Here is a 15,221-nt window from a genome sequence, read left to right on the forward strand (position 1 = left end):
AGGCAGGTCAGGATGAGAAAAAGAAATTAGTTTAAGGTGTTTATCCCTTTCTCAGAATACTAGAACCCAAGATCAACCAGTGAAACTGAACACTGGGAGCCAGGATGGATAAAAATGAAGTACTTGCATAATTTAGCCCACATAATACAGAATCACAGACTTGGAAAATGTCCCAAAGGTCATCCAGTCCAACTCCCTGCAATGCAAAAAGTCACAGCTAAATATATGCTATCACAACTTATAGTGATGGCCACCAAATCTGGACAGATTTTTTTTAAAAAAAGGTTTACACACAATTCATGGATGATAAGGCTGTCAATGGCTACTTGGTCATGATGGCAATAGACCCCTCCAGCATCAGAGGCACTATGGCTCTGGAGACCTGCTGCTGAGGAATGCAAGAGGGCTGTTGTGCTCCTGCCCTGCCTGCAATCTTCCCATCTGGTTGGTGACTGTGAGAAGAGGATCCTGAGCTATTGCTTACTGCCTATTGAGCCCCCCCCCCCCCAAATGTACGATTTAAAACAAAGCATACATTCTAAAACTGATTCTAAAAACAATTACAACTGGAAAACATATAAAAATCAGTTCCAGTTTTAAGAAATGTTGTAAGAGTGCTTAAAAACTTCCTTCCATCTAGTGATCTTGGGGCTGCCAGGAATAGTCTTCTTCAGCCACCAAATGCCTGGATAAGCAGGAATGTTTTCAAATCCCTCTTGAAAGATGGAGACAGGTGCACTTCTTTTGGGTGGGCATTCCACTACCAGGGAACCACCACTGAAATGGCCCTGTTGTGGATCCATAGCAGCCAACTCCTAGTGGCTGAGGTTCCTTCAGCACTCTCTCCATAAAATATTTGAGGGGCTGGGCTCCCCCCAAAGTGAATGAGCATTGCCATTCAAATAGTGTGTGTTGTATCTTGTGATCAATCATGCAGGGTAGCGTTTACCTGAGGCCCCGATATTTTATTCAAGTTGGCACTCCTGCCAACTTGAGCTCTTCTTATGTTCCTATGCCTCTCCCCCATGCTATCCATGCTGGGCTTGGGAAGGTCTGACTGTCTGATCTACATACATAGATTTTCCAAATGGATTTAGAACCCTGCAGGCTATGTCAAGGATGGGGAACTTGTAGCCCTCTAGATGTTGCTAGATGCCAACACCAATCAGTTCCAGCCACTATGCCCAATGCTCAGGGATTATGGGAGTTGGAGTCCAGCAACACTGATAAGAGTCACAGTCCCCATCCTTGCACTACACAGGGTGATATGTCACAACACCAGAAAGTCTATTAGATTTGGCTAAATGAGGGCATCACTGAGACCAAGTAAGGGCAATTTAAATGGTTAAGCTAACATAGTTAGAAGTGTTGAGTCCGACAGAAAAAAGTACCAGAAAAAAACATCTGCAACCGATTTGTCTGTAATGCACGATTCATTTGTAAAACTTTCTGAAAGCTTGTGTGTCCATTTGAGTTTGTAGAGAAGAAACATCTTGCAACTGAAACGGCTTTTGCTTGCAGCCAAATTCCTCTCCCCCCCCCCATTTTTTTGGAAGCCAGACCAATCTTCTTCCCTTTGGGGACCATTAACATATTGTCCTGAAACAAGCTGTTTATTAACTTCACTGCAAAAGCTGCCAAGGTGTTAAAAGGCTGATCCGTTTAGCACAAACTTTTGATGGAATATTTGCACTCCTCAATTTGACATCTTTCAAAGGATGTGATCCAGTGGCCAGCTGAACAGAACACCTAAGTCCCATTGTAATCAATTGCGCAGAAAGAATTAGGATTAAGCATACTGTACTTCAAATTAACTACAAATGTTATAATGAGCTCCTTTGATTTTTCTGTTACTGTACATTGCTTTTATTAAAATAACACACACTATGAATTGATATTTATTTAAAAATAAAGAGCATGAGGTAGCCAAAAATAAGGCTACTTTCAATATTAGTTGGATAATTTAGTATACCAGCATCTCAACCACTGAAATAAAATATGCTTCCAGGCATAGGCAAACTCCGGCCCTCCAGTTGTTTGGGACGACAATTCCCATCATCCCTGACCACTGGTCCTGTTAGCTAGGGATGATGGGAATTGTAGTCCCAAACATCTGGAGGGCTGGAGTTTGCCTGTGCCTATGCTTAACCATGGCTGGAACTTGCTTATAGACATAAGTCTAATTCATTATTTTATTGTTAATGCAACTCAATGGTCAGGATGACAAACTACTGAATAGCTATTCTTTCTTTCATTTCCACCACTTTCCTCCATTTTCTACCATGCCAAAATTTAAGACAGGAGGAAAGAAGGACGTGTCTTTTTGTATTCCGCAAATTGGAGGGGGGGGGGGGAGAGAGAGAGAGAGAGAGAGAGAGAGAGAGAGAGAGAGAGATTAAACATACCTGGATCTAGTAATAGACTTCTGAGGGGTTGTTTTTTGCAGTACTACTCTATTTGGTCTGCAGACCATAAAAACCAGATGCAGTTATTAAAACAACCACAGCAGAGACAAAAGAACAACAAATACTCTCAAACTATTTTAAACCATGGATTCTGTTATGCACTTATTCTAAAAGGCACAGCCTGTGTGCATGCAGAGTGGATAGTATCCACATAAATTAACATAATAGCATTGGACTACAAGAGCCTGCTGGCTTAGGTCAATGGCCAATCAAGTCCAGCATCCAGTTCTCACAGCGGCCAACCAGATACCCATTATAGGAAGCTCCCTAGCAGGATGTGGGCACAATAGCGCTCCCTCCTATGGTTTCCAGCGACTAGCTTTCAGAAGCCTTACTGCCTCCAGCTGTGGTTGGTAGCTTTCACTGCCTCTTGTGGGAGTGAGTTCCACAGATGAACTATGTTCTGCGTGAATAAGTACTTTCTTTTATCTGTGCTGAATATTCTACTCAGAACAGACCCATGGAAATTAATGAACTTAAAAGTCAATTTCACAGTGTCTACTCTAAGAAGCACTACACTAGCTACAACCCAACAGATATTTACACAGATTGTGCCTTTTAAAATATGAGCACAATTCATGATTTAAAATAGTTTGAATATACAGATAATTTTGACTCAGGACTCACCTTCCCTTTAACATCCTTGTTTCAAAGGCTATAGCAAAGAACACTGTCACACTTGAGGAATTCAGATTAAAAAAACCCCCAATTTCATAGAATCATAGAATTGTAGAGCTGGGACCCTGAGGGTCATCCAGTCCAACCCCCTACAATGCAATAATCTCAATAAAGCATCATTAGCAGTTTCTGGCTAGCATTGTTTAACAATAGCAAAACAACAACAAAACACAACCCTCCCAACTTTTTCCACCGAAACATGGAGGCTGAAACGAAGCCCTTCAGTAGATTTGTGTAAAAAAAGACAGTGAATTTTGCAGGTAGATCTTCAGAGTCTACCAGAAACTCAGGTAAATTCAACAACCCTAACCAATCAGCCGACTGCTGTTGCAGAGTCACACACATTGCTTGTAGCGACAATCAACAATGCTTTGTGCTATAAGCCTAAGAAGGCTGTCAACTGAGGAAAGGATATTTTAGCAGATTACTCTGCTTTTTAACAAACTACATTGATTTAAATTTAAACACACTTGCCTTATTTCCAAAATCTAATCATAGATGGCTTTTTCACATACCAAAGCAAGCACATGATGACGAAAACCTAATCCACGCATTCTTAGCAGAAAAGCCATTGTGTATATTTCTTTTTTCATTCAGCATTACAGTAACACACAGTTAATCCTGTAACACACCAGTATCAAAAAAAAGGCGTATTGGTTTTCAAAATACACAAACATAACCACAGAAAAATAAATCCTCAGTCCTTTGATTAGTCAACCAAAGCTCTGGTTGATTAATCTACCAATTAAACTGATTGAAGACCTCAGTTCTCGCTCTCTTGGAAAGGGCCTACCATCTGATTATTAACATATAATTTACAGGCCCTCTCTCCCACAAAAGAAACAAGACAATATAAATGCCACATTCATTTTAATAATACACATTGTACTCTGTGCCCAACATCTGCAGAAAGGTAAAACAGACTCCCACCCCTCACACACACACACACACACACACACACACACACACACTTCTTGATGTGTCCCTCTCTCTCTCACTCTCCCCCATCCACGCCTGAGCTTATTGTTTCTTAAGTGACGGAAGGTTTAATCAAGAAAGCAGGCAATTCATCAATTGCAACGAGGCCGCCTGCGTGGGGCTGACAGCCCCCACATGGCTTTATACAGTGGAAAAACCCGGCCACCTGTCAGCCTCCAACCTTTTACGTTGGGATATACAAATGCACTCTGCGATCAATCCACCAGGCCTTCCCATCCGTCCCCTCCCTCTGCCTGATTATATTCCTCCTTTATGTTCGGCGCCGTCCGTCCCTCGTTATTGGCGGGGACAGACGGGGAGAGAGACAAGACAAGCTATGGCTGTTTATGCGCCATCGTAAAAATTTATGCACCCTTAAAGTGACTTATTCCCCCTTCTGTTTGACTCCCATTATTATAAATAATCCCCCCCCTTCTACTTCTACTTCATTCAGGATTTTGCTTCACTTCCATGCTTTATTATCTGTTGCCCCTGTGTAAATACACATCCCTCCTTGGCCTCTGTCATTTCGCTGCTCTCTCGCTCTCTGCTTGCCCTCCTGGTTTAGAGAACCTGAGATGTGTGGTCCAAGCAACCACTTTTAATTACGCCTCGTGGGCCATATCGTATGTGGGCGGAAACAGTATCTATAACCTAATTAAGCCGGTTTCTGACTTCTCAATCCAGTTATCGCCGTTGTCTGTCGCACTTCATTGTGACCAAGAAACGGAAGTACAGGTGAGGCCATGCATATAGGAGAAAGCAGGCTTAAAACAAAACACAGGAGCCGGGCTTCCCCCTGGGTCTTTTAATAGCATGCATGGCCTTCAGGAACCAGCAAGCAACGCTTATAAAGGCATGGAGTAGATGACACAGGAGTGATAGATCTGCCGACAGCTACTAGCCATGACACCCTGTGTTCACTTTCAAGTACTCCAGGGGAGGAGAACCTCCGGCCTGGTGGGGTCTAGTGTAGCCTCTCTGCCCAACACTTGGAACTCTCTCCAGGCCACGCCCCCTCTGCAAGGACACACCCCTCACTGGCCCTCTTTTGACATCCTCCTTGAGTGTCCTGTGCCTGGCTGGAATGTGTCCCTGGATTCTGACGCTTCCTGCTTGCCTGCGTGGAGAATAGAGTGGTGTGTAGAAACCAGCCTACTGTACAATGGGGCAAGTTTCACATCCTTTGTTCCTCCTGGTTTTGCCTCTAGCTCCGCCCACCACTGGCAGATGGCCTTTGGAAGAGAGCCAGGAAAGGAATGCCATCCCTTAGCCCGAAAAATGCTCCCCACCCCTGAAGAATCAAACGCCAGGAGAAAGCAGCAGGATAGCATCACTGTTATGCAGTGCTCAAATTACCAGTGGGGGAGGAGAGGGATGTCCTAGACCCCTTTTGTTTTGTGGTGGCCCTGTTCACAACTGTTTTCAAAAGGCTAGACGGAGGAGGACGTGGTGTGGATAAAATTAGTGAGGGGCAGAAATGCGGTTGGGTACTCTAGTAACCACCCCACCCCAACTTTCACTTCCCCCATAATTTAAGAAGTGCCTTCATGCTTGGTTGTGGGCTTCTGGGGCAAGGCTGCAGCTCAGTAAGAGCATCTGCTCTGGATGCAAAAGGTGATGGGTTCAAACTCCGGCATCTCCAAGGAGGGCTGGGAACATCCCCTGCTGGAAGTCAGTGTAGACCATGGGTGAACAAACTAAGGTCCAGGGGCTGGATCAGGCCCAATTGCCTTCTAAATCCAGCCCACGGATGGTCTGGGAATCTGCGTGTTTTTACATGAGTAGAATGTGTCCTTTTATTTAAAACGCATCTCTGGGTTATTCGTTCATTTCCCCCTCCCCAAATATAGTATGGACCCCCCACAAGGTCTGAGGGACAGTGGACCGGCCCCTGCTGAAAAGGTTTGCTGACCCCTGGTGTAGATAACACTGAGCAATGTGGACCAATGGTCTGATTCAGTATAAGGCAGCTTCCTACGTCCCTGTGACTGTCCACTGTCGGAGAAATAATGCAGGGCCAGATCCAGCCAAGCAGTTGCGATTTCCTTCATGGAAATGCCGGGTTCCCTCCCAAGCCATCCCAAGGCAGAAAAGCCCGTCCAAAACTGAGCAGAGCTGTGGTTTCCACGGAGGTGGGGAAGGGAAATCTCTTTGACATCCTCCCAAACCTTCTTCCCTGATCCGGGATCATTGCCAGGGCAGCATTCCCGCTCTCCTCATTTCCAAACCAATTAAGACCACACCAGAGTAACAAGGGAGGAAATGGGGGGGGGGGGGAATGAACACCTACATGAATTATGCGATCGTTACATTCCATCTCTGGAAGAAACCTACAGCGGCAGCTTGAGTAAAAACAAAAACAAAACCCTACCAGGATTACCATTTGATCAGCCCCTTCATTAAGGTACATGAGTTAATGCCATGTTCTTCTGTTATAAGTGCCAGTCACCATTAACACATGAAAAAGCCAAGGAAGGAAAACCAGCTGACAGCACCTCCCCCCCCCCACTTTTTTTTCTTTCCATTTCTTGCAGTGCAACAGTACTCCCCTGCCAGAATTTCACAGCTTACTTTCTTTCCCTTTGTAAAAGATAAATCCCAGTTTCCCCTTGGCAGGGCCCAGCAAATTCAATGGGTCACTTTGCTGGATTACAACTCCATCACATCTAGAAACTCTTGATTCTACCCATGGGCAGCCAGATGACCCTGGGAAGCTCATGAAGAAGGTGTAGAAACTAGTTTGTCCAAGCATCTCTTATTCAGAGATATACTGTTCTTTTACATTGGGTTTGCATTTACTGTATTTATTGTGGTGAATGTTGGAAGATGCAGGTCAGATAAAATGGTGTCCTTCTTCATTCAGCGCATAATGAAGCTATGGAATTCGCTGCCACAACAGGCAGGGATGCGGAGAGTGCTTTAAACAGAGGTTCCAACATGAATCATTGGGACAAGTTAAGAATCATCCCAGCTGGACAAAAGCACTCAAGGACAAGGGTTGAGAAGGGCCAGTGAGGTGTGTTGCCTGGGAGGAGTCCAGAGAGCCAGAGAATCCTGGAGGGCTGGATTTGGCCCCTGGGCCTAAGGTTCCCCGGCCCCGGCATAGCCAATTAGCAGATTAGACAAATCCATAGTAGAAAGTCTAAAACAGCGCCTAGTCATGACTGCTATATGAAATCTATGGACTTCCAGCTGGTACAGCTCTAAACACGAGTTGCTGTGGCCCATCAGTGGGAAGGACTAGTGGGCAGCTGACAGCAGCATAGAGAGATGAGGCTGGAATGGGACTTTTCCACGGACTGTAGCACCCAACTGAACCAATGGCTGCTACAGGCAACTGAGGCTTCTGATCACAGGGCAGTTCCTTTTAAGACTTATAAGAACCATGTCTGAGCCCTGCATCCAGCACCCAATCAGACCACCTGCTTCTGCGGACAACTTGAAGCTTCTGCTAGCGACATGGAGGATCCTTTTAAGACGTGTGAGAACAACATCTGAGCATGACACCCCATCTTCTGCAGCATTGCAACAGATTCTGAGCTTCGTCATAAAGGTAGAGTGACTCTACCAGGTGACTGTTTGAGTTGCCTGGGCAGTCAAAGATGGCTCTGAGTTATCTAGCATGTTTTTTTTTTAAAAAAAAACCCCGAGTAACTAACACTTTGTCTTACCTGATATGGCATATAAATTGGAGTGCTGGTACTCAAAGTCTGGTCGAGTGCCATGCCCTTTCCCTCGAAAACTGGCCGGAAGTGTCAGAGATATATGCCTAGCAAGCAAAAACAAAACAAGTTGTTACAAGATCAAGGTTGCCAGCAATAGGAGTCCTAGAACCAAGCATGACCTGTCTAAGTCTTGAGATTGGCTTCCAAAGGTCTTGTTGCTCTTAGGAGGTCAACAGGTGGGTGGTAGGGCAAACAGGTTTTTTGGTGGTCACACCCAAACTTTTGAATACTTTGCTGATTTCCTTTAGGGTCAGGGTCAAGGAACTGTCGACTCTCAACTTACATGGGGGCTACATTCCAGGGACAGGATGCAAGTCAAATTGCGTACGGCCAAAGCACACTTTCCCCTCACCTCCAAGTGTTCTCCCAAGGGGACACAGAGTCTCCCAAGCCTGCTGAACACTCTTCCCTGCATCTCCAAATGCTCTCCCCATGGTGAGTGTAATGGCAGGTTGGATTGCTGACTTTCCTCCCCCTTTTTTCAAACAAGCACATAAAGCTGAATTCGCCCAAGTTAAATGTATATGAGCTGCGAGCAGACTGCATTCAGAAAGCCCTAAACATTTCTGGTCCGATTCTTTATGTTCCGTCTCAATCAACGGGATTATCTGATGGTTTTGGTGGTTCTACATACTCCTGAGGTTCCGCAGGTCTTCACTAGGAACTGAGCCTTAAGTGGGGCAGGCTGGTTCCTTGTGGAATCCCCTGCCAGTAGAGATTAGGAAGGAATTGTCCCTGTCTTCTTTTAGATGTCTTCTGAAAACTGTATTGCTTCCGATAGGTTTTTGCAGTATGTTTTTTGTTTTCTTTTTCAACCAGCCAACGATGCTGTATTGATGTTTAACTGAACCCTATTCCTTTCACAGAGCTACAATTCCCAGAGTGGTTTAACAGTCAATCCCTCTCCCCAGGGGACTCTGGGAATTGTAGCTCTGGGAGGGAAATACGGTGGGCTCCTAACAACTCTCAGCATCCTTTAACAAACTACCGTTCCCAGGATTCTTTGGAGGGGAGAGCCATGAATGTTTATAAGGATAGGGTACTGCTTTAAACGTATAGTACAGATGGGACCTTATTTTAAGTAAGCGTTACTGGTTAGCCAGGATGGATATAAACTTATTTATCCCTGCAAGCCAACAGCAGAAATGTGTTTTCCTTATGCCTTTAAAACTGCTTGTCATTTTATTCTATAGACAGGAAATTAGAAGTGGAACATTCTCTCTCTCTCTCTTACACTTACACACACACACACGAGAAACCAACAACAGCCCAATTTATAAAAGTCCCCAAGTTCCTAAACACATATTGTTAAATGTGAGCAGCTTGGCACCATATGGCAAATCAATTACTAGTTTCAATCCCGAAACACAGACACGCACACACCCAACCCGAACAAAAGCAGGTTGGGGGAGAGAGAGAGAATGGAGGTGTGGAGCGGAGGAGAGAAACAGCAAGCCAGAGAGAGGAACAATCTGGAAACAATGGAAGAGTTGAAATGAACAGCGGCCGCCGGAGTTTTGAATACAATTAATCATCATTCCGAGCCAACGGGAAGCCATATTGACGCGGGCCCTGCATTTGAATATTTAATTAGGGCGAAGTTCTTCATCAAATTATTGCAGATTGGGGGGGGGGCTGGTGTGCGTGAGGAGGGAGAGAACAGGCGCAACTCAAACCCCCAAATCCCTTTGATCGAAGCTGCCAAAAAGCTGCACTGAGCCTGTTCAAAACCGCAGGGCTAATTCCGATGCGGCTGCGAAGGCATTTAGCAAAAATAAAAAACAGAAGAGGAGTAATCATTGAAGTTGGCTTATTAGAAATGCATTGGGAGTGGTGGTGGTGGGGGCTCTGATCTTATACGAAGAAGTGGAACACTCAAATGAAGACGGACACACAGACGGAGTGGGGGGAGGGAAAGAGAAACCTGATTGGGTACTGTGGGGGTCCTTTTCATTTTCAACCATTCCTGCTACTGTTAGCATGATCACAGGATTTTAATGGGCACAGTGTCATCACGTGGATTGAAAGCTCACCACTGGCTGCCATCACAAAAATAAGATGGGCCCTTAAAAAAATAATATACACCCTGGCTTTTGACCCTTTAGGTGTATCTGTTTAGGACTCTTTATTTTTCTGTTCGTAAGTTGTTTTAAACTGCTTTCGATACTGTGCTTTAACTACTGTAAGCAGCCCTGGGACCCTGGAGTGAAGGGCAGGCAATCAATCAATCAATAAGCAAGTGCAAGCCCAACATAAAAATTAAATAATTTATTATTTATTGAATTTCTAACCCACGCACCCTCCCAAAGGACCCCCGGAGTGGCAAAACAGATGTATTGTTTGAATGAAACAAGCAAACAGCAGACACTCTAACACAGATTTAAAAATTCTAAAAACAATTCCAATTAAAAACATCTAAAATCAGTTCCAGGGTTTTTTAAAAATAAGAATCATCATCATCATCTTAAAGTAAGTTTAGAACATTTCTCCAGCAAATCATCCTAGGGCTGCCTGGAACAGTATTTCATCATGTTATATAATAATAATAATAATAATAATAATAACCAACAAAACAAAACACTGACTCTTAAAGCACTCAATCAGGAACAAGGAAACCTGTAGCCCCGCAGATGTTGCCTGACGACAACTCTCGTCATCCCTTAGCCATGCTGGCTGAGGAGTTGCTGGGAGTTGTAGTATACCATCACCTGGAGGACACCACTCTGGCTACTTCTACCCTCTGTCTCCCTATCCGCTCTCTCAGACCATCAAGTCAACTCCCCCTCTGACATCAGAGGTGGGGTCAGGCTGTGCTATCCTCCCACCTCCAAAACGCTTCCTAAGAGAGGTTCCCCTGGTACCAACAGTTTCATTTCTATACAGATATATTTGATTTATATCCCACCAGACTAGGCCCATGGGCTGGAAGTTCCCCCATAGATATTTTAGGGCCACCCCGGTATTCCCGCTCCCTCCACTAATTGGATGCAACACTTGAATGGGCAGTTGTGGAGCCTCTCAAAGACCAAATCCTTCTCTATCTACCCAGTCCCTAAAATGCAAGTCAGTGTTCTTGCTCAGAAATCCTCCCCGTATGGGATACACAAGAGCAAGCGACGGTGGGAGACTGCGGATGAGGAAGAAAGAAGGGGGGAGGGGAGGGAGAATGTCTTTTAATGAGGAACAATACAGCCCCTAGTCTCTCTCTGGAGCCATAATTAGAGCAAATTAATTGAAGTTGTGTTTTGACACACTTGCTGAACGCACAGGCGATGCATGACATGCTTACAACTCCACTTGCGGCAAACGGCATGACGGAAGTGAGGATACAAAATCACTAGGTGCGCACAGGAGCCGATTTGCATGTGCGGTGTGCAGGCACTAAGCCATTCAACGGTGCTCCTGTGAAAAGTTGCCACTGAACGATATTAACAGTAATTACTAAGACTTCAGGAGAATCTGTAATGCTGAGAGGTGGGAGGTAGAGGAAGGCTCTCATTAATAGGAGCCACTGCCAGTTACTATCATTTCTCATGCACATGCAGGAAAGCCAGAATCTCCCACCTCCATCCCCGCCAGCATTAAAATGGCACAAAAGAGATGGGGGTCTGGTAAGAGACAGAAGCATCCTTTCAGGACTGAGCAAAAACACTCAGGAGAAAGCCACCACTTCCTCCCAGTAACAAAGAATAAAATCTACTCACAGGAAGCTGACATCCCAATCTATTCTGAAGCAGTCTCCACCCTTTCTAACGCCTCTCTTTAAAAAAATACATTGCTTTTTCCATTGCTTGCCTCATTCATAGCAAGGTCCCTTCCAACTCTACAGTTCTATGATTCTAAGTTCCTGATCCTCATGTTTACCTACATTTTCGACCTGCCTGTTCTTCTCAGTTTTAATGCCCTGTGCTCACTTGTTGCCTACTGTCATTTCTTGCTGGAATTAGGCAAACGACTCCTCATTTGACCAAGCTGTTTTAAACAGACCTTCTTAATCTCTTAGTCCCATGGACTGCAAGAAGATCAAACCTATCCATTCTGAAGGAAATCAGCCCTGAGTGCTCACTGGAAGGACTGATCCTGAAGCTGAGGCTCCAATACTTTGGCCACAACATGAGAAGAGAAGACTCCCTGGAAAAGACCCTGATGCTGGGAAAGATGGAGGGCACAAGGAGAAGGGGACAACAGAGGAGGAGATGGTTAGACAGTGACCTCGAAGCTACCAGCATGAGTGTGACCAAACTGCGGGAGGCAGTGGAAGACAGGAGTGCCTGGCGTGCTCTGGTCCATGGGGTCACGAAGAGTCGGACACAACTAAACGACAACAAATATTACATTTGGCTGCTATAATTTTATGCTTTCCTCTGCCCTGACATTTAAAAAAAAACCACAACAACCATGTTTAATTCAGTTTCAAAATCATTTTACCAACACCTTAGTTGCTGTGTGAGAAGCAATACTGAAGGGTAGCTTAGAAATGAATAAATCTAACAATGAATGTACATCATCTAAAGGAGGGATGGAGAACCTGTGATCATCCAGATGCTGGGATTATGACTGAACGTCTCTAACACTCCAGGTTCAATCCCTGGCAGCTTCAGGTGGGGCTGGGGCTGAAACCCTGGAGACCTGCAGCCAATCAACACATTTATTTATTTAAATTCGTATACCTTCCTTAATCCGAAGATCACAGGGCAGTTCACAACATAAAAACAGAAAATGGCAATGCAAAATAATGGTCTCACTCAATATAAGGCAGTTTCCTTATATGAGGTGTCATTGATTGCTTTTGAAGGCCCCCTTGGAAGGCAAATCACAGACAAATGTCAAGTCAAGCTTTTAAAATACACTGGAAAGAAAAAGAGCCACTAATGCCAGACCACCAGAGTTAGACGCTTATGCCTTCTTTTGCAAAACTGAAGCCAACATCAACGTGTTTTAAGTTTCTTGTCCAGGCAGGGTTCTGCAGGGAGGGCCAACTGCTAAAAGCGTTTGTAAATGTTTAAAACTCTCATCGAAGCCCATTAAAATATAAGCTCACGCTGCTCTTAAGTTCCCCTGCTTCTCCCTCAGCTCCCTCAGACATGACACCCCCCCCCCCAGTTCACCCTCGTCTGCAGACGAAACCCACTGAGTTGGAACCACTTCAGGTGCTTTGACATCCAAGCAAGATGCAAATCGTGTGGGTTCTGTTAAACAACATTCTGGAAACAGCCTCTGGGCTCTGTTCTCTCTCCACGGCTGGAGGCATAATGCTTCCAAATACCACTCGATGGGAATTGCAAGAGGAAGAGTGCTACTGTGCTCAGATCCAACTTATGGGGATCCTACTTGTGCTCAGATCCTTTCTATTTGGGATATCCAGCTGGCCACGGTGAGAAAAGGATGCTGCACCAGATGGGCCACTGATGTGATCCAGATGGTATTTCTGATGTTCTAGGGAGCCAACCCTGCTAACAGGTCTGGCTGCTTGCCCCTCTGCCCAGTATTTCGTTCTCTTGTCGGGCAGTGGCATTCCAAGGTAATGAGTAAAGAGAAACCCCCCTTTCCCCATTGTCTGTTACATTACCCTTTTAACTGGAAATATCTTGGGTTTAATCTAAGGCCTTTTGCCTGAAAGCAGAGACATGGGGAGATATCCTCGACCAGGCTTGAAACTCATCCATCCAATTAAGCATTATCTACTTTGACTGTTGCTTATGAGCCATACTTGCATTCCATAGATTCTGGGTTTGATAAGCATATTAAGAACTTGAGGAGAATGACCATAGCTCAGTGGTAGAACACCTGCTTTGCTTGTAGAAGGCCCTGAGCTCAATCCCTGTTGTCTCCGGGGACGGCTGGGGAAAGCTGCTGCCCAAAACCCTGAAAAACCACTGCCAGTAAGTGTAGATAATACTGAGCCAGATGGAGCAATGCCTGGGTTGATATAAGGTACCATCCTATATGGGACACGGGTGGCACTGTGGGTTAAACCACTGATGAAATTATACCTGCAAGGTTCCTTTAGATGGAGGATGAATGATGAGTTGTTGAGGAATGAACAGATGATTAGTAAGGCCCAAAAGACTCTAAAAGACTATTTTGAACTAAATATGAACACAGAGGTTGAAACAAGAGTCATTTGGGATGCAAGTAAGGCAGTAATGAGAGGTTTCCTCATACAACAGAACTCGATAAGGAAAAAGATACAGAATGAGAAAAAAGAGAAAATTCTGTCTCAAATAAAAGACAAAGAGAAAAGTTTCAGATTGATGCCAAAGAGTCAACAGATTCCAAAAGAAATTAAAGCATTGCAGATTCAATTTTCTCAAATTATTAACCAGGAAATAGAATGGAAAATTCTGATTCCCAAAACAGATCAAAATAGATCCAATGTAAAAAATTATAGACCAATCTCATTACTTAATGTGTTTTATAAAATCTTCGCAAACATTTTGGCAAATAGATTAAAAAAGGTTCTATCAAATTATATACATAAGGACCAGGCAGGATTTCTGCCTGGGAGACACATGAAAGACAACATTAGAAATATAATTGATATAGAAAGAAATTGTAAAGCAATATTAATGTTTATTGATACTGAAAAGGCCTTTGATAATGTTTCTTGGTTATTTATGATGAAAAATCTAGAAAGAATTGAGGTTGGCCAGGAATTTTTAAATGGTATTAATGCAATCTATTTTGAACAAAAAGCAAAAATCATAGTTAATAAAGTGGTCTCAGAGGAAATCAGAATTGAGAAAGGAACCAGGCAAGGGTGCCCGCTTTCCCCTCTGCTATTTATTTCTGTTCTGGAGGTTTTGTTAAACAGGAAAGAGGAAAGAGGAGGAGGTTAAAGGCATTGTAGTAGGAGCCAAGCAATTTAAATTAAAAGCCTTTGCTGATGATTTGGTTTTAACATTACAAGATCCAGAAACCAGTGCAGTGAAAGCACTGGAGCTGATTCAAGAGTTTGGGCAGGTAGCAGGATTTAAATTAAACAAGAGCAAAACCAAAGTTTTAGAAAAAAACTTAGATAATGAGGAAAGAAAAAACCTTTTTGAAAGGACAGGCCTTGTTTCAGTGAAAAAAGTTAAATATTTGAGTGTGAATTTATCGGTAAAGAATTTGAATCTTTACAAAGATGACTATGAAAAATTATGGAATGAAATTAAGAGAGATCTTGAGGTATGGTCAAATCTAAAACTCTCATTGATGGGCCGAATATCGGTGGTTAAGATGAATGTATTGCCGAAGATGTTGTTCTTATTTCAAGTTTTACCAATCATCGATAATGTCAAATGTTTTAAAGAATGGCAGAAGGTATTGTCTAAATTTATCTGGCAGGGGGGAAAACCTAGAATTAAATATAAATTACTTACAGGTATAA

The 15,221-nt window shown here is 43.8% G+C and overlaps 1 protein-coding gene across 5 annotated transcripts in view; it reads right to left on the reverse strand.

Moving 5' to 3' along the window:
* Positions 1-15,221, reverse strand: part of MVB12B (multivesicular body subunit 12B) — a 103,698-nt gene that overhangs the window by 50,790 nt on the left and 37,687 nt on the right. For 4 of the 5 annotated variants that reach the window (XM_083423984.1, XM_083423983.1, XM_083423982.1 and 1 more), the window contains exon 7: positions 7,796-7,893. In XM_083423984.1, the coding sequence (XP_083280110.1) occupies positions 7,796-7,893 (98 nt within the window). Of the gene's footprint in view, positions 1-1,594; positions 2,331-7,795; positions 7,894-15,221 lie in introns of those variants that run through there. The other variant, XM_083423985.1, reaches the window with a different exon arrangement.

Source organism: Podarcis tiliguerta (genome assembly GCF_965153285.1).
Source record: "Podarcis tiliguerta genome assembly, chromosome: Z".
NCBI classification, from domain to species: domain Eukaryota; kingdom Metazoa; phylum Chordata; class Lepidosauria; order Squamata; family Lacertidae; genus Podarcis; species Podarcis tiliguerta.